Here is a 20,055-nt window from a genome sequence, read left to right on the forward strand (position 1 = left end):
AACTACAGTATATGACTATTAAAGGTCTTACTGTTCTGTCCTGGCCAACGTTGCCTTGGCATCTTTTTATGCTTTTTTAGCAATGCATTTTTAAACATTATTGGTACTGAGATCTACTCACTTTAACATTTTCTGGGCTCGCGGCTTGTTTATATCCAGTTTTCTTTCAATATTTCCATGATATTGCAGATAAAAGACTGTTGATCATTGCATTACTTTTTGCAGCAACTGAGCCCTTCATAATAATTTATTAATTACTTAAGTGTTTTAAATTCAAAGCCAACTCTGACATCCACACATCTAGCATCTGATGAATTTTTCATTGGAATAGTGACACAGACTCAGTCATAAAACTGCGAAGAGAGATGCTGACGATTCAATATGTGAATGCTATGTTTTATGAGCTTTATTAAGCCATTTCACAATTTAACAATCATTACGACCCACATCAACCTTTGAGAGAACAATTAATAAATTTAACTGATCTCAGTGTTACACATCTCACACAGCATAACATGTTCCTGAGGCTATTGTTGTGAATACAGGACGCATTGTGTCTAACAACCTCTGGGATGTTTAATGACTTTGGGCTGTGGAATGATGACTATAATAAAACAGCAGAATTCATTACTCGTGTGAGCAGGTGTCTATGTCAAGATAAATGGAAATTGTGTGACTGTAATATAGACATTGAAAAAAAGAAGCTCATTTGGCTAATTAAAGTCTAGACCTTAAAATTACAAATGAGACAACATGGCAGAAAGCATCTCATTCTGTAAGTCCATCGGTCAGTGATCTAAAGCAATTAACAAAACAACAGTGCTAAGTTACAGCACCCGGTGCCTCCGGCAATGAGAAAATGACAGAATAGGCAGCAAAGCAAGTCATGCGTGTAATTAAAAACATTGCATTAATACAACTGCTGGAATCATAATGGGCCACACTAACAGACCAGACCAAGTTCTGTCTTGCACTTGTTTTAGTGGGCTGGGTCAAAAAGGTAAGTCATGCTGACTTAATCGGAAGGATGTTTGTATTTTGGCACAGCTGGTAAGAATGTGATCTCATGTATTATCATGTGTGAGGGCTGAATCATTTGTGAACTATTAATTAAATTCTTTTGCCAGTTTTATGTTGTTTATCAAATTTAAACAGAATTAAAAGTAGTTTTAAAAAGTTAAAAAGGTATTTTAATCTTAATTTGTTTAATTAATTGATTATCAGTTTTAAAATCTTTGATAATTTCACAATATATAATGCATTGTGTATTTATTTTCACAGTAACATGTACAACAATGCAACTACAGGTGTGCTTTTTTTGTTTTAAAATATAAATAAAATGACAGCAAAGGTCATTTTACAAAAAAGAATTTGTAAAGATTAAAATAAAAAAATTCAATAAAAAATCTGATATAGGCTGATAAATTATATGGTACGATATATATATATATATATATATATATATATATATATATATATATATATATATATATATATATATATATATATATATATATATATATATATATATATATATATATCATCATTAAAAAATATTTACTAATTAACCTTAATATAGATAAATTTATGCAATAATGAACTGTAATACAGAAGTTCATTGTTAGCTCAGGATCATCAAATGATAATGAACTGATATGATTTAATGGATTAGTAAAGGTTGAAATTAACATTACCTGAAATAACCTAATTTTAATTGTAAATTACTGAAACATTGTTTTGAACTGTAGCCAGGATAAGTTATTTATTAACGAATGTGTTACAAAATTGAGTCTTATTCTAAAGTGTTAATGGAAGCTTTTAGGAGCTCCAAATCCCAAACGGCCCTTAAAAAAAACTTGATTTTAACACATTGTGTTTGCTTCAACAACTGCCAAGCATGTCCGGGGCTTCCCTAAGGCAAGATTCAAGTTTTACGGTAATTTTCATAATCTTCAACCATGCACAGAACACAGTCTGAAAGGCAGAATGGGAACCCGGCGTCCTTGTGTGCCAGGAACCAGACATTTCACACTCAGTTTGCTGACTGGAACATCAGTCTCTGGCACCTAAAGAGGAAACGGTGCCTACTGAGATCTCTGCTTTAATGGAAACACTGGGGGAATCCATGCTGCTGCCACAGGTGCACCAGAGGCCTCTAATCACACAGATGAGTGGCTCTTCTGTCACACTGACGTCTGGCTGAAAAACAGATGCTCACCTACATGTTATTGCAGGAAATTGCATTCCCTATAATTCAGAAATCAACTATTAACTCTGCAAATATAGTGACAAACTAGACACGAGTAATGAAATCACCCCCCACCACAGCCACTTAAACTGTCAAAACATCAATTCAGCTCAACAGGTTGATGATGAGTTTTGTCAGGTTTGTATAAACACAGCATGAAACAGCTGTTTGCACCTTAAGTGTGGTTTAAATTAATGGGTTAATAATTGTTAATAACATGAACCTTAAGCAAACTTGATTGGCTGAAGTGGAAAATATGAAATGAATTGATTGAATGGAATTAACAGTAAAATTGAAGTGAAATGACAAAGAAAGATCTCTCAGCTGAATGGGTCTCTAGTTTTTTTTTTTTTTTTTTTTCAGATTTAGACTTCAGACAGACATGTGTGAATCAATGCTCGGCTTTGACTTATAAATCCCTGTCTGAGAGCAGGCAGCTGAAGGATGTCTGACAGTTTGAAAGCAGTCAATTAGTCATCCTGAAGTGTTGGTCTCTTCCGGATTTCATACCTCAATTCAATGCAATAGTAATCTTATAAACATGCAGTTTTTTCAGACTTCAAATAAGCTGTTTTATTTCTAAAGGTCGGCAACTTATTTTTTATTTTTTTTGTGTTTTTTTAAATGATTTTGGAGCTCAGCAGCTACTTACCAGTGTTCCACTCACCTACACGACCAAGAGCAGCCTTACCACAGACCCTTTTTCTGAAGTTTGGTGCACGTGTTTGTAGTATTTAAACAATAAATATTTTTTCACTTTGGGCATATCTATAGGCATTTGGTCTTACTCATAAATTATCTTTTTAGCTTAGTCCAGGGGTGGGCTAACTCGGTCCTGGAGGGCCGGTGTCCTGCAGAGTTTAGCTCCAACTCTAATCAAACACACTTGCTTATAGATTTGTAGTGATCTTAAAGACACTGATTAGCTTGTTCAGGTGTGTTTGATTAGTGTTGGAGCTAAACTGTGCAGGACACTGGCCCTCCAGGACCGAGTTTGCCCACCCCTGGACTAATGATCTAATAATCTGGGGTTGCCGCAGCGGAATGAACTGCCAACTTATACAGCATGTGTTTAAACCAGCGACCTTCTTGCTGTGAGACGAATGTGCTACCCACTGAGCCACCATGCAGCTGCATTTGGTCTTATTCATCTATTATTTGTTCTAGAGCAAACAGTTAAGTTGAAAAGTTGTATAACTTCACAGAAATTAAATCAAAACACTGCAATTGTTTTTTGACTGATTTGCCTAGCATCCTTCTATTACTGTTTAATAAATAGCTTTGTTTAATAAATGGTATTTCATACAAATAATATTATCTAAATAAAAGCATAGTAAAATAAAATTTAAAGTATTTTGAATTGCCAAACAGTCTGTGCCTTTATATTGTTCTGTCATCAGATGTCTTGTGAGGCCGTCTTAAAGACTTTTAAAGAGACCATAAGCAACTGTTTTAAGTATACATCACTTTCCTCAGTGGACATTCAAATGTTTTATTGTGATATTGACTTGACCCGAAGAATAAATACAAAGATAAAGGTAAATCACACTTGATGATGGTAAATTCCTGGATATGGCAGAGTATATATACAGGCAGACCTTTGTTTATTTATTGATTTTGCTTTATACCATTCAATAATTATAATCCTAAATAAATGTGTCCATGAAGATGTTACAATACACAATAAATTGCTAGTTTTTCCCCTTCGTTATGAGGTTTTAGCTCAGTTTATAAACTGTCAAGATTTAAATCCAGGGGAGATGTACAGTTCCTAACACAAAAATGATTTTAAGCCTGTGTTTCTCATATTATTTCTTATAATCTAATATTATTTAACCAAATTTCCTTATTCAATTAATGAATTACATTTTTGGCCAAATGTTTTGATCAAATCTCATTATGGACTAAAAAAAGTGCAATTTCAGTATTCAGATTCTGCTTAGGCGTTCATTCCACCATGGTGGCCCCAGATTAATAGAGGATCTAAGCCAAAAAGAAAATGAATGAATGAAAGATTCTGCTTAATACATGACACTTCATAAGCAGCGGAATTCTGGCATGCTATAAATGCCAGTGTGGTTTCTTCTAGAGAATGATGATGGTGAAGAAAAGTAAATAAACAATTAAGCACAAGGGAGTCAGCTGCTAACTGCAGCTAAGTATGACCCAGTGTGTGATAATGTCAACATGTTTATGTTGGGTCAAAGGTGAGCTCAGACTCACACTTAAGTGGAGAGCAGCTGCTGCCCGTGTGTGCATCTGTGTACACGTTTATGTGGTTTATGAGGACATTAAATTGTATAATGACATGGGTATGATAGTTACAAGGACATGACTTGTGTTCTTGTAATTAACAATGCTTAAAAATCATACTTTACATATTGAACTTTCAAAATATTCTACAGTTTTCCCATGAAGATTGGGTTTATGGGTACAGGGGTAGGGTAAGGCCATATAATAAGCATTTTTTCCCAATATAATTAGTTTTTTCTGTATGAAATACAGACCTTTGGCGAGTCCTTAAAAACCATATATTCATGTGTGTGTACATTTGCATGTGTGTGTTTCTGTGTGTGTGTCCTTAGACTGCCTTTATTTTCCTGATGTATTGCTCAAATGCCTTCATACAAATCTGTTTATACATACAAACAAACTCTTCAGCTATATGTTTTTTTTTTTTGGTCATACAAGCCTAGGAAAATTTCCTTGAATAATCTAAAATACGGGATATAATTGTTAATGCATGCCTTTTTAAAGTCAAATTCAGCTTTACTGTCATGTTAACATTACCCACTGCAGGGAAATGGAGACATGAGGTCAATGTGGTCAAGGAAAATGTGGTCCTTTCAAGGAACTGAAGTCCAGACATGTCATCAGCAATTTAACATCAACAACTTAAACAACTAGAAAACCATGTTAGACAAGAGGCAACATAGACAGAAGAATAACAACAGTGCTAAAACGTATATATGAAAGATATATTCTTCTAATCTAAATTGTAATATTTAATATTTCATTATTTACTATTATTACAGTATTTTTGATCAAATAAAGACAGCCTTGATGAGTGCTTTCCTCAGATTGTGCATGTTTACATAAGCATGTAACAATCATAAATTGTGAAATGTAGTTATTAATTGAGTGTTCCAATTTATGCCATTTTCTGCAATGATTTCATATTTTTGCATGACACTCAAAACACTTTAGAGTAAAAGGAAATTATTAAGAACAAAATGAGTCCAAAGTGAGTTTTACAGGCTGGCAATGAATCCTGCACAGGTCGCTGTAGCTAATTTTAACTCTGGCCGCAGTAACATAACAAACTGTGGCCAGCAGGAGCTTTGTGCAAGCTAATCAAGCTGACCGTCCCATTCTTAATCAACTGGAGTAGAGTCTTGGCAGAGATCTGTGCGTGAAACACCACAACTGCATGCAGAGGCATAATGAGGGTCCATTAAATTCTCATCCCTCGTGACATGAAAAAGAAGAAAATCAATACATTTCCTGTATTTGCATCTCAGCATAGCATGTTTTTTTGTAGAGCGAATACCTGATTTATGCAGCCTAGCAGACATGCTAATGTTTTAAGGTTAATCAAAGTTCCAGTGACAGATCGATGCTATTATTACATGCTCAGCAACCTTTCTTAATGATGCATTGCTTTTGTACATGCCATCATTTGACCAAGTAGAAGTTAGTTAGATTTTATTGCTCCTTTCACATGTCCTCATTATTAGTTGAGTGGAATGGGCCATCGTTAACAGTAAATGTGAACAGATCAAGCAGGATCTATGGATAATCCATATATACCGTATATTAATATAAACCAAAAAGATTTGATTGAATAAATCCTAGAGTATGGAACATGTTTTATTTTTATCCTCTAAGCTGTTTGTTTTTTGCTTTTCATTTTTCATTAGGGATTCAGTTTAGTATTAGTAAAGTATTTAGTAGAGTATAGTATGGACCATTGTCAAAAGTACCAGATTAGCGAACTATAGCACTTTTTTGCGACCCTTTCATAAGGGTACCTAGCACAAAACTACGGTACAAAAAGGGTGAATCCTCTATTGATGTTTATGGAGCCATTCAGATGTTGCAATTAAATAAGTGGAAAGCATTTCTCTCTGTTTCTCTCTATTTCAACATAGTCAAAAATGTACACAGGACCCTCTAGTGGATTTGTAATAAAACAAAAACTGCAAGACAACCTAGTCCAGGGTACATATTAATCAGTTCTCAAAAATGCAGTCCTGTGCACATATTTCCAATAAGCATGGGTTGACATCTATAAAGCATGAGCACTGTTGGCAGTAGAAATGCAAGCCTAATTAGGGGGACCCGTACCGAATTACATTGTAGTGTACTGAACTGTATTGTATGGAGCATGTTTCGTATTTGTGATGTACACAACAGGCTGAATATTACAATTTTAAACCTGTTTATGTCCAATCGTAGTCCCTGTACTTTCTGAAATTCTCAGACCAGCCCTTATGTCTTCAAAAAAATTGAACAACAACCAAGAGTAGTTAACTTCAAGGATTACTGGACACCACCGACTTCCACTTCTTTAATGGTATCCAGTGACTTCCACAGTATTTTTTAGCCCTACTAAGCAAGCCAACGGTGACCATCAACTGCTCAAATATCAACATTTCTCAAAATATATATATTTTTTTAATCAACAGAAGAAAGTCATACAGGAAGTGAAGAAGAAGTGGAGGGTGAGAAATCGATGACAAAATATTTATTCTTGAAGTGAACTGCTCCTTTAAATTGGGTGCTTGGTTTAAATTTCAGCTCATTTTGACCCATGTCATATTTCTGCAATTTGATTGACCTTGTGATTAGTTATTATCTGTATTTATTTAACATTTACATGGTTTGCTCCTCATCAGTGTGAAGTCCTCCCAAAGAATGTATGCTAATATCGTTCAAATCTACACTCTATCAAGGGAGTTTCCAACCTTTATTCAAGCCCTGTCAAAGTATAAAATATACAGGTAATAAAATAAACAGAGCTGTTTTTGCCTTGAAAATAAGAACTATGTTTTGACAATAGTCATTAGGTGGTCATTCTAATCCTCCACAAGGAAAGGAAAGGGTGCAACCAAAAACAAACCCAGTCCAAGATGCCTTTTGATGTCAAAGAAAACCACATAAAGAAACAGGAGACCCTTATAATGCTGTTCTCACACAATCATTTCAGTGCCACAGTCCTTGTTTACCTACGGTGAGAACAAAATGTAAAATCTGAGCAAGTTTAGAGGCAGAATTCATGAGTCTCATTGTTCCCCCAGCATAATCGCTCATTGAAGACACTTTTTAATGAAGGGCTTTGTGAGCCAAGTGTACAAGTCAGGTGAGTCTCAACAAAAGCTTTGCAACACGATCCAGCCCTCACATTCCCATCTTTCTAAGCTCAGTTGTTTGCCTCAGAAAAAAAAAATGTCATCAAATGCATAGTATCAAAGAGTCAGATAAACCCAGTCGACCTCTGCTGTGGTGGAGCCTAGCAAATGCTGCCTTGAGAACAAGTGGAGCACATGCTGACAGAATAAGAATCTGAATTTGCAAAGATGAAAGTCATGTTTAAGCATTCCTAGACGGACCGTGACTGTGTATGTGCACGAGGATCAAAGCCTCGCCTGCAGTGCCGGGCTGATGGAGGTCCCGGTGTTAATGGGGACAAGGAAGAGCTCTGGGCTTTGATGGAGAGCTTCTGCCTGATCCCTCGCCGCTGCTGTATTGTCAGAAGGTCTGTGGATCAGGCTACAGTCTCACTATATGGAGTGCTGTTGCATCATGCTGGTCACACAGGTTTAAATAAAAAAAAGCTCTTCAACTCTTCTTTAGACAGGTGATCTCATGAGGCAAGATTAGACTGTATTTTCATACAAAACAAAATGGTGTGACGAGTCTTAACTCTGGTGTGTTTTACTGTTATTACAGGTTAAAGCAGTTTAAAGATAGAGCTTCTGTCATTATTTACTTATTCTCATGTAATAACAGATCCACTCAGCTTTAATTCATCTTTAAAACAAAAATAAAGTTATTTGATGGAACAACATAAGTGTGAGCAAATGATGGTAGAATTTATTGCAATTTCATTGGTTTCGTTCATTATAGGCAACTACTAAGACATTTGTGTTCTTTTCAAAAAAGTGTGTCAGAGCTGTTTCGTTTTGTTTGGGCCTCATTCGTTAATATTTTTTAAACAGTAAGATTATTTACATATGTAATCAAATGTACTCACACATTTCCATCACAATTATAAAAAGCAGATATATATTTGGGGTGACATGGTGGCTCAGCGGTTAGCACAGTCGCCTTGCAAGACGGATCTCCCCTTGTTTCCTCCTGATGCTCTGGTTTTCCCCCACAGTCCAAATACATGTGGTATAGGTGAACTGAATAAACTAAAAAGATCATAATGTATGTATGTGAATGAGTGTGTGTATGGGTGTTTCCTAGTAGTGAGTTACAGCTGGCTGGGCATCCGCTGCATAAAACATTCATTCATTTTCTTTTCGGCTTAGTCCCTTTATTAATCAGGGGTTGCCACCGCGGATTGAACTGCCAACTTATCCAGCATATGTTTTACACAGCAGATGCCCTTCCAGCTGCAACCCATCACTGGGAAACATTCACACACACTCATACACTACTGTCAATTTTAGCAAAACCAATTGTACCAATTGTAAGACATGTACCACATGTCTTTGGACTTGTGGGGAAATCCGGCGCACCCGGAGGAAACCCACACGAACACAGGGAGAACATCCAAACTCCACACAGAAATGCCAACTGAGCCAGTCGAGGCTTGAACCAGCGACCTTCTTGCTGTGAGGCAAACATGCTACCCACTGTGCCACTGCATTACACCCTGTGTAAAACATTTCCTAGATAAGTTGGTGAGTCATTCTGTTATGGCGATCACTGATGAATAAAAGGACTAAGCCGAAGGAAAATTAATGAATGACATAAATGTTCTTATGTTCATTTTAATATTGTTGTTGTTCAGTTTGTTGTTTCAACTGGTTCAAAACTAATTTGAAAATCTAAAATGATTATGCTAATTATTTCTGCATGAAAATCCTTGTGCACAGATGTAATAGTTAGTAGATGAGCATTTGGTGGCTCTGTTTAGGCAGGCAAAACAAATTGTCAGAACAATGTGAAACAGTCTGGAAACTGTCGACACAAACACACATAACAGCTTTAAGCTCAGTTTTTCCATTTTACTGTAAACCCTAACAGTACAATAAAAATAAACCTATAACCATATTTTAATCAAATGTTACCAAAGTTTTAGGTGAAAAAAAGTTCTCGATAACTAATTTAATGAAGCAGATTTCTAGTTTCAGCATGCTTTGCTTTCATCTGTTAAAAGATAGAAAATGTTCAAATTTTAAGTGTTATTAAGTGTTCTGTTATTCTGGAATTAGAGTAGCCTAATAGAGAATAAGAGTGTGTCTGAAATCACAGTTTGTTTTGGGAAGTGACAGAATAGTCTAATATGATTCTAAAAACAATTCAAAGTGGAGATTGATGCACATTAATGGTGGAAATTGCCCACAAATCCTCTGCACTGGATTCAGAGCATAAGTCTAAAATACAAACATGGTGGATGTGTGTTAGATATTTCAGGTTTAGATAGGGTCTAAGTGAGTAATAATTAACATATTTTTGTTATTATTATAAACATACACATTTTTACATTAAAAAAACATATAAATATTAAAATTTGATCTGCAACAACAGCGTAAACCTTTAAAAAGATTTTTTAATTTTATCAAAAAATAAGAGCAGAGTTTGGGGCATGAAAGTCCCAAGAAAGACTTATCTGAGGCATATCATTCTGCTGAAGAGCAGATACAGTGAACAGGTCAATGACAGGCCAAATAATTCCATTAAAACTGTATGCTGCTTTACTTAAAAATCAATGGCTGTGTACGCTTCAGCACAGTATTATTGTCTTTTGCTAATCACTTAAAGTACCTCTGTTTCTACCAGTTTCCTCAGTTGGTTTGACCATCACATACTCTAATTGAGTAACCTTAATTAGGATTTACAGCACACACACTTAATGAGAACTCATTTAAAACGTTTTACAGTTAAACACTGTTTAAGTTCAAGGTTCAAATATATTGTGAAAGGTGTGATTTACAGAAGGTATATATGATATATTTCAAGTCTGGCTGTCAAAAACTAGTGGTGGGAAAATATCATTGATGTTTTCTGCCTCGGGGCAACTATGCTGCAAAAATCTTCCTGTTTCCTACAGGATCTAACATGAGAAAACAGAGGAGAGAACATACCCGTTGTTTGGTGACGTGCCTCAGTCCGATGTGTGGCTGACTCCTGCACTGTGGAGGGAACAAACAGAGATTTTATTTCTCTGGTGCACAAACAGAAACACATTTTTTGCTTGATATAATTGATTTTTTTGCTTTCTCCCTCACCAAAAATACTTCAGAGAATAGTGAATTTTAACACAACTGATATATAAACTGAGTGACAGCTACTTAAATTAACATGGCATTGAACAGCTATTCTAAACACAATTTTAGAAATCCAATAATCTCAGCCTTGGAGAGGGTCCGGGATTCAACAGAAATAAAATAAAAAACAATTGTGTCAGCTCATTTTAAACTTAATTGTTTGCATCATCATAAAGATTCAGTCCTATTTGTGAAGGCTGGCAGAGAGTCAGCAAGTGAATAGAGCTAATTTTTGTCTGACTTCTCTGCAGCACATTTATAACCAGCTAAAAGGTATTTAAGTAATTTTATTTATTATATTTTATCACTTAATTTTTTTTACCCTTTTTTTAACTAAAAAGAAAATCAGCTGAACATATTGGCCAAAAAAATCTGCATCATATAATATAAATGGACTGCCCTGATTTCTAATTATTGGTATCTGCATCAGCTAGAAAAAAACCCATATGGTACCTCCAGCATTTACTGATTTAGTAAACTTCAAAAACATAGAAATCACACTCACACTTCTCAAACTTGTGACTATATATATATATATATATATATATATATATATATATATATATATATATATATATATATATATATATATATATATATATATATATATATATGAAGAGTTCCGATGCAAAAACCTCTAAGTGCCATCTGAAATTTTCTTCTAAAATAAGCATTTTTCTCAGCCTCTTATGTTTATGTTTAGTTATTTTTTGTTAAAAGTGATGAAAATAATCTATTCTTTGCCATAAAAGAGAAATTAATGAATCAAGACAAAGAAACCTGAGAAAAATGGTAATATTAGAAGAACATTTCAAATGGCACTGAGAGGTGTATATATATATATATATATATATATATATATATATATATATATATATATATATATATATATATATATATATATATATATATATATATATATATATATATATATATATTATTTTTTTACAGTGTATATAAACACAGGTGCCTATTGTTGAGTAATTCAGCTGCTGGGTCAAATTCACTGACATATAAATAAAAATGATAAACAACTGCACACATTTACCCAGAGTTGGATAGTCTCTGTCAAACAAAAAAAAAACATTTTCAGAAATGTGTCAAGAGTTTTTGAGCTGTTCTGAGAGAAAACTTCTTATGGTGATCTAGCGGTATTTTTATTACTGCAGAAACACAAACCACCTTTACTGACAGCTTTATCCCTCATTATACATTATAATTTTATGCTACAGTTAATATCTGCTTGGAACAGTAGTTTAACACAGCATGTCAAAAACAACCTAGAAAATGGGTTAAAATTCAGCAAGCTGAATCAAAATAACCCATCATGTGTTCTGTCCACCATTGGGTTGCCAAATATCCAAGGGCTGTTTTTTGTTTGCTGGTTTGGAGAGTAGGAAACGCACTCCAGTTGTAGACAATATGTGCTCTAAAATAAGCTCTGAGGACATCAAACATGTCTGAAAGCAATCATACACTATACATGACTTTCTGTCAGAGCTGTCAACTCTGATTGCCCGGTTCATCAGAGAATGCAGACTTTTTGAAAACGTGACAACAAAGCAAACAAGCTTGCTTTTCTTTCCAAAGACGAGTCTGATAAACAGTCTGTCACTGCTCTGAGGTTGTGCTTCACCAGCTGCATAAACACATACAAAAATACCTGAACTGACTCAAATCATGACACCTCCTCTAAAAACAAATCCTTGTTTTCTTACACACCCACACTTGTATACATGGTGTACAGACTCTGGATAGGCATAATGTATTTTATACTGCAAAAAAAAAACACTTATTATATGTCCCTAAGCCACCCCTACACTTATACTCGTTATTTCAAAAGACCTCGTTAAGTATGATTTTTAATAACATGGACACAAGTCATCACCCTGTATTTTTAAATCATGCCCCGGGCCGGACTCAATCTGCACTTTTTTTGCTATGTCTGTGTTGAATTTTATAAAAATAATAAAAATCAGCAGATTTATGCATAATGATTTTAAGTATAGTAACTAAAAACATCAAATAACAAAATAATACATTTTTTACTTTTATTTAAGGTTTACAAATATTTTTTGTTGTTTGTCTAAACTACTTTTTTTAAAATGAGCTTAAACACAAATCCTGAGATTTCTTTGGGAAAACTTAATTGTTTTAGGTTTTTTATTTGTAAAAAGTAATAACTTAATTTGTTTATGTTGTCCCAACACAAATCGAATGTGTGGAACCCAGCGTTGTTCTGCATTTTGCAAATGCAATTAGGACCACTTTATTGGTAAACAAATCTACAAAAATACAGAAAATAATACTTTACAAACTGTTTTGTAATTAGATAATATACAAATATGCTTATAAGTTAATAACATTACTAAAATTAATACAAAAACTGAGATTCAAAATTACACACATGTGCGCAAGTAAATAGACCGATTTAATGATGGGCTAAAAAAATCTGCTGATTTCTGAGCATGCATTCTGTGTGGGCCTAGTAAGGGATGAGCAGTATTTAAGATACATTTATTTCAATTATGTATTTTAAATACAAAATAGTATTTTGTAATTTGTATTTGATAGGGTTGATGAAAAAAGTCAGAACAGAAAACTGACTAAAAAGGTCAATGGTTGAAGTATTGATAGAAATTATGCACACATAATGAAAATAATGAAAATAACAGACAAATGGCATATTTGGAGCAAGTCAACAATCATTGAAAATAATTTACTGGTTAATGCTAAGACCAGTAATATAATATGGCTGCATAATGTACAATTCAGCATCAGCATCTTTGCTTTGAGAAGGAATTGAGGAATTGAGGAGGAATAAAGTAATTAAGAACAGGATATGGAGCCTTCAGCACATAATCATTTTCAGTCTCAGTGCTGCGGGTGAAAATGTGGAGGATTTTCAAGACTCCCGTTATACAGCAGCAGTAGGATGTATATGAAGAGTTTAGTGCAAAAAGAGATAACTTAAGTTTTTAGAGAAATCATTGTCATTTGTTTGTGCATTAAAGAGTACAACTGCAAAAAAAACAAAAACATGATTGATGGAAATGACTAAAACTGGAGATTTTAGTAGTTTTCAGACTACTAAAATTCTTTAAGACATCTTTTTTACATTAAGTAATAAAGATTTCAGTTGCAAAAAACATTTATTTAAACATTTATTAAACAAAAAATAAAATAGCCTCTTCATACATCCTTTTTAAATATAGGATTTAAGTATAAGTTAAGAAATTGTTGCATTTCACTGGCTACGCTGTGGATGGAAACACAATAAGGAGATATAGTGCTCCAACTCATTATCTGCAATAGATAGTTTTTGCAGTGATTAAAGAGATTGTCTTCAAGACAGGACTTTCTGTATGAAATCTGTACAAAATGTATGCTAAAATGAAAGAGTAAGTCAGTTAAATGGTGAAGGGATTGATTATATATGCCTATGGAGGGTTTGTGAAGAAATGTCATGCTCCCTTGTAAAAGTATTTTGTATTTAAACAAACTACAGTATACTTTGATACATTTGTGGCTGCTGTATTTTGTAGTTTATTTTGATGGACCACATGGACCTGTACACACACACAAACACACACACATGCAATCACACAAACCACTCTTACTGTCTCACCCAGTTCATCTCTAAAGCCAAGATTTAAACACTGACCTGAATCAGACACCACTTTATTGCCTGGACAAAGCAATTACCAGGGAATGAGGTCTGAGTGAATGTATTCAGCTGACGCAGAGACACAACACTGGGCCTGGACTAACAACACCTGCTCCAGCCAATCAAACATGATGAACCTTTCCAGAAGAGCTGAAACGTAAATGTAGCTAATAGCCAATTATAAAATGGAAAATGAATCATTATGAACCAAATCAGCAAAGAAAACTGTTGCCCATGTAATTGCATCAGCACACTCAATGCCTGAGACTCATGCACAAATCAAGAGAGAGGACAGACAATGCAATGGCTACCAGAGACCACGTCACATAAGTGTTCTTCATTATGAGGGAGCCCGGTTGCCTAGTTACCACAGCAGCCAGACACGTGCATGATTTCTGATGCTCCTTTATGACTGCTGTCTGAATGACTGAGCTCCTCCACAACACGAGTCTGTTTGTTTGTGTTTGTGTGGGAGCTAAGATCATGACATGAGACACAGAACCTTCTTCAGGTGCACAGATGTCTACAGATTGTCACTTCATGTGTTCTTACTGACCAGATAGCCATTCACTTTGAGCACTTGGCAACATGCATTTGTTTCAAATTCAGTTAATTAGTTCTAGTCTTCGTATATTACATGCAAATATCCATCAAAAGCAAGACATGTGTGCTACACTTTATTTATTTACTGTTTTTGTTTATTTTCTTTTCGGCTTAATCTCTTTATTAATCTGGGGTCGTCACAGCGGAATGAACTGCCAACTTATCCGCCATATGTTTTACACAGTGGATGCCCTTCCAGCTGCAACCTGTTACTGGGAAACACCCATATACATTAATTCACACACATGGACAGTTTATTTCACCCAATTCACCTATAGCGCATGTCTTTGGACTGTGGGAGTAACCGAAACACCCGAAGAAAACCCACACGAACACGAGGAGAACATGCAAACTCCACTCAGAAATGCCATCTAACCCAGCCGAGGCTCGAACCAGAGACTTTCTTGCTGTGAGGCGATCGTGCCACCCACTGTGTCCATCTTTATTTATAATAAGCTAATTTCACAGTGGCTCAGTGGTTAGCACTGTTGCCTCACAGCAAGAAGGTCGCTGGTCTGCATTTTGGCTGGGTCAGTTTCTGTGTGGAGTTTGCATGTTCTCCCCATGTTCGCATGGGTTTGCTCCGGTTTCTCGTTGTACGATATAAATGAATTGAATAAACTAAACTGTCTGAGACTAAAATGACAGAAATAGTGACATGTGCTTATGTCTCACTGTGTGTTATAGCAGGGGTCGGGAACCTTTTTCCTTTTTTTTATCAAATGCATTTAATAAAGAGCCATTGGTTGGGGTTGAGGGGGTATATATAAAACAAAACCTTATTTATTTATTAAAAAAAAACTTTATTTATGTCCATGCCCAAATCAAAAATAAGCAAATATAACACATCACAATGTATTAAGAAAGGACAATTTATAGTTTATAGTATATAGTAAAGTATAATTTATATATTTTTTCTTTTTGCCATGGCCACTCATGAATGTTGTTTGAATTTACATTGCCCTTTTTTTGTGTCACGCTTCAAGTTAATCCACAGCGCCACACATATGCATTGGCTGAAGCGTCCTTTTATAATAAACTGCGTTCTTATTCATTTTGCTGAAAAAATACAATATAAAGGGAATTGTAATTGTATTTTCAATAGAAAACTTATTTCTAGTGACAGTTACATTTTCTAAACTTTATAATATTATTGAAGAGAGATAGCTGGAGATCCACATATACAGTATTTGGTCAATCAGCCACATGTGGCTCCCGAGCTATAGGTTCCCTACCCCAGTGTTATAGAATGGTATAGTACTATACATTCGTTCATTTTCTTTTCGGCTTAGTCCCTTTATTAATCTGGGGTCGCCACAGCGGAATGAACCGCCAACCTATTCAGCATATGTTTTACGCAGCGGATGCCCTTCCAGCTGCAACCAATAACTGGGAAACACCCATACACAATCAATCACACACATACTCTACAGCCAGTTTAGCTTACCCAATTTCCCTATACCACATGGACTTGGAGCACCCAGAGGAAACCCACACAAACACGGGGAGAACAAAGCTCGAACCAGCGACCTTCTTGCTGTGAGGCAATTGTGCTACTCACTGTGCCACCATGTCGCCCATAGTACTATATTATGACTATATTATAGTGTCACTATATTATGATTATAGTATGTTGAGCTTCAGGATGCAACAATGCAACAACTTCCAAATGTAATGTTAAGTGAAAAGTCTAAATGACATGTATAGCTCTGCCTAAAATGGCCTTGCAGCATAAACAGAATTTCTATAAGAGCTTTTACATTTGCTCTCCCTAAAATAAAATGCAGAATTGCAGAGTAGAACTGTTCATGAATCTTTTTATAGACGCTGTGCTTTATTTGGTATTCAAAGCACAGTTGATAACCCGCAAGTAGCAGCCCATCTCAAGGACAGTAGATGACAACTAGCCTCTGATCTCACAGTTGTAGTTTAATAAAAGTAGATAAAAGAAGTGGTGATGAATTCAGATTAACCATGAAAATGGATGGCTGAAGGGAGTCATTTTTAATCTTGTTTGTGGCTTTTGTAGCACTAATAAAAATTTACTTTTGTTTCCTTTTCATTAAAACTGTTTGAATTTCTCTCTGACTGTGCTGACATTTTAATCATTGGAGCTGAAAAGAAGTTCAAACCCTTTGGTGTTGTGAGTGCTGAATTATTCCACATTATAAAAACATTTCTGTATGGTGTTGACATATTACATTCTTTTCATTTGCGTTCCAAATGCAGAATATGACTAATGATTTAAAGCCTTTTCTGTATTATACGCCACTTTAGACTAAACCGAAAGCACATCTCCAAGACAAATGCAAGGCTGCAAATGAAAGTAGACTTCACCTTATTGCATCTTTGTCAAATGCCTATTGTTGGGAAAGGGTCCTGACGTCATTAACCTGTTTAATGCCAAATGCCAATCAAACCATACCCCAGACTGAGAAGATAAAGAAGCAGCATCCATATGCAAGACACAAATGTCAAGGACGGCGAGGATTAAATGAGCATATATGAGCAGAATATCATTACACTAAATGCCAAAGAATCCCAATGAAGTGCTGTAATTAAAGCAATCAAAATCTCCTTATCATCAAATGTAGCATATCCAATAGTTCGACGGCTGTTTCTCGAGACTACAGATGTTTAAAAACATTTATTTGTAGACTCCAGAATGTCTTACATATCCACTATCAGTTCAGTGAACAGATGCAGCTCATATAGAAGGTAAATACACTATTTAATTATACAGCATTATATTAATGCATGATGCCACAAGGACTGTAATATACATAATTATCCATTAACAGTGCCATTCATCTCAATGACAGTTTCTTGCCAAGCGCAAGCTGTCACAAGATGTATGCAAATTGTCAGCTACTTTCAGACATTATTACACAATTTAATGTTGTCAAACATAGTTGTTTTGATATTTTAAATCAATACATTTGAATATATTGTGTTTTAAAACCCGATTTGTTCCTGTGAAGCTCAACTATCAACAGAATTTACTCAGTACTAGTGTCATATGTATAAAAAATGCCAATATGAAATTCAATGCTGAAAACATTTTACACACAAAAAAGCTAAATCTCATGTGTTTATCCCTAAATTTTACATTTAATTGGAACTTTTTTATTTTAAATGTCAAAAATAGCCTTCAAATGAAATACTTACATTTATTACACTCATCCAAGGATGTAAATGATAGTTCACCCAAAGTTAAACTTCTGTCATAATTTATTTACCCTCCACTTGTTACAAACTTATTTGAGTTTTTTTCTTCTTCTGTTGACCACAAAAGAAGATATTTTGCAAGATGTTGAGATCCAGCAGCCATTATCTTCCATAATAGCTGACAATTTCCAACATTTTTTTCAATTTCATATTTTTTGATCAACAGAAGAAAAAAAATGTTCAGACTTCAAACTTATAAACAGTACTGTATACATGACCTACTTTTACTTGAAGGACTTCAATGTTTATACAAAACTGTTGATAATAAAGCCTTCATAGCAACAACTGCTTTGGAGACACTCGCAGACAATCAAATACCAAAGTGTTTCTTCATCAGGGTCAACAAAGCTACACTATGCATTTCAGAGGACTGCTGGAATCCGCTGACAAGATTATTATAAATATTTTCTAAAAAGCAGCTCAACTATCTAAACAACAGGACGCTGTCTTTTTTCATCCCCTCCATTTCAAGCAGATGAGCAGCAGCACTTATATAAAGCTGACCTTGGCTAACGCAGACACGGAGGCAGCCTCTCCATCCAGCGGGCATCATTTTATCAGCGTCAGGGTGACGGAGTGCATGGCTGTCATGAGGATGAGATATAGCAAACGGAGGTCCCATCAGCACACCAGCCTCTGATGTCCTGACAGTGTCTGCTCACCCCTGGCCTGCCCAGCTGTGAGTCTCTCTCACTCTCTCTCTCAGATGCAGCTAATGCACAGAACTGGTCTCATAAAACAAAAGGAATGAATCACGTAAAGGGTCTCCTTTACAGTTCAGGATAAATTACCTTGACATCTTGTGAAAGGTCTTGAGAAAAAAGCCAATATGAAGGTTTATTGCCCCAGTCATATAGAAGTATTGAAGCTTTCATATAATTACAAAAGACTAACCTCCAGTGTTTTATGTTTTATAAAAATCTAATACATTATTGATGCTGAGAAATTTAACAAAAAAAAGTATTTATAAAGCACATTTCATAAACACAGATTTACAGAAAAAAATATAACTGAAAACATATATTGAATAAAACTGTACTTAAATGTAGGCATGGGACAATAACTGTCTTCAAGGTATACCGCAGTTTGGAAAGTCAAGGTTTTAAAACTGCTAACATATTCTGCTATACCATTTCTATAATATATGTAAGGTTTTTTTTTTAGCTTTTAATTTTCTGTGTTTTTGAAACTTATGAAGACAGCAGAAGTCAGTGATTTGTTTGAATTATTTAGCCTGCCATGTTTACTGCTCTAAAATACTTTTAAAAAATTCTCAAAATATATATTTTGTGTTCAAAGGGTGAAAAACGTTTTTGATTTTTATCCAGACATTTAGAAGAATATTGTTTAGAGCAGCAATCACTATACCGTGAAACCGTGATATTATTATCCAAGGTTATCGTACCGTCAGAATCTTACACCGGCCCATGCCTACTTAAATGTAGATTGGATTAAAAGCATAAAAAAGATGTTCAGAATGAACAGTGAAATTATGAATTAATATAATATATTATATAGTGAAATTGTAATGATGACCATAAAATATTAGATGCAAAGAGCACCAATTAAAATAAAATTGCTGGGGTTTTCAGGACTCCACTGCATCTATATGGCTGTTTTGTTCCAAAAAAAAGTTTTTTACTGAATAGTATCTATGCATGGGATAACCGGTTTCAAGGTTTACCATGGTTTGGAAGAGTCAAGGTTTTGAAACCTTCGAACATTTTCTTTCATACCATCCCTATGGTATATATAAGTTGTTTTTTTAAATGTAATTTTCACAACTATTTCATTAAGCTTTTTAG

At 34.9% G+C, this 20,055-nt stretch overlaps 1 protein-coding gene across 2 annotated transcripts in view; it reads right to left on the bottom strand.

Annotated features, from left to right (window-relative positions):
• rasgef1ba (RasGEF domain family, member 1Ba) overlaps window positions 1-20,055 on the bottom strand; it is a 104,142-nt gene that overhangs the window by 74,446 nt on the left and 9,641 nt on the right. For both annotated transcript variants that reach the window (NM_199829.2, NM_001431104.1), the window contains 1 exon segment: window positions 10,570-10,617. In NM_199829.2, coding sequence (NP_956123.2) covers window positions 10,570-10,617 — 48 coding nt within the window.

Source organism: Danio rerio, chromosome 5 (assembly GCF_049306965.1).
Source record: "Danio rerio strain Tuebingen ecotype United States chromosome 5, GRCz12tu, whole genome shotgun sequence".
In the NCBI taxonomy this organism is placed as follows: Eukaryota; Metazoa; Chordata; class Actinopteri; order Cypriniformes; family Danionidae; genus Danio; species Danio rerio.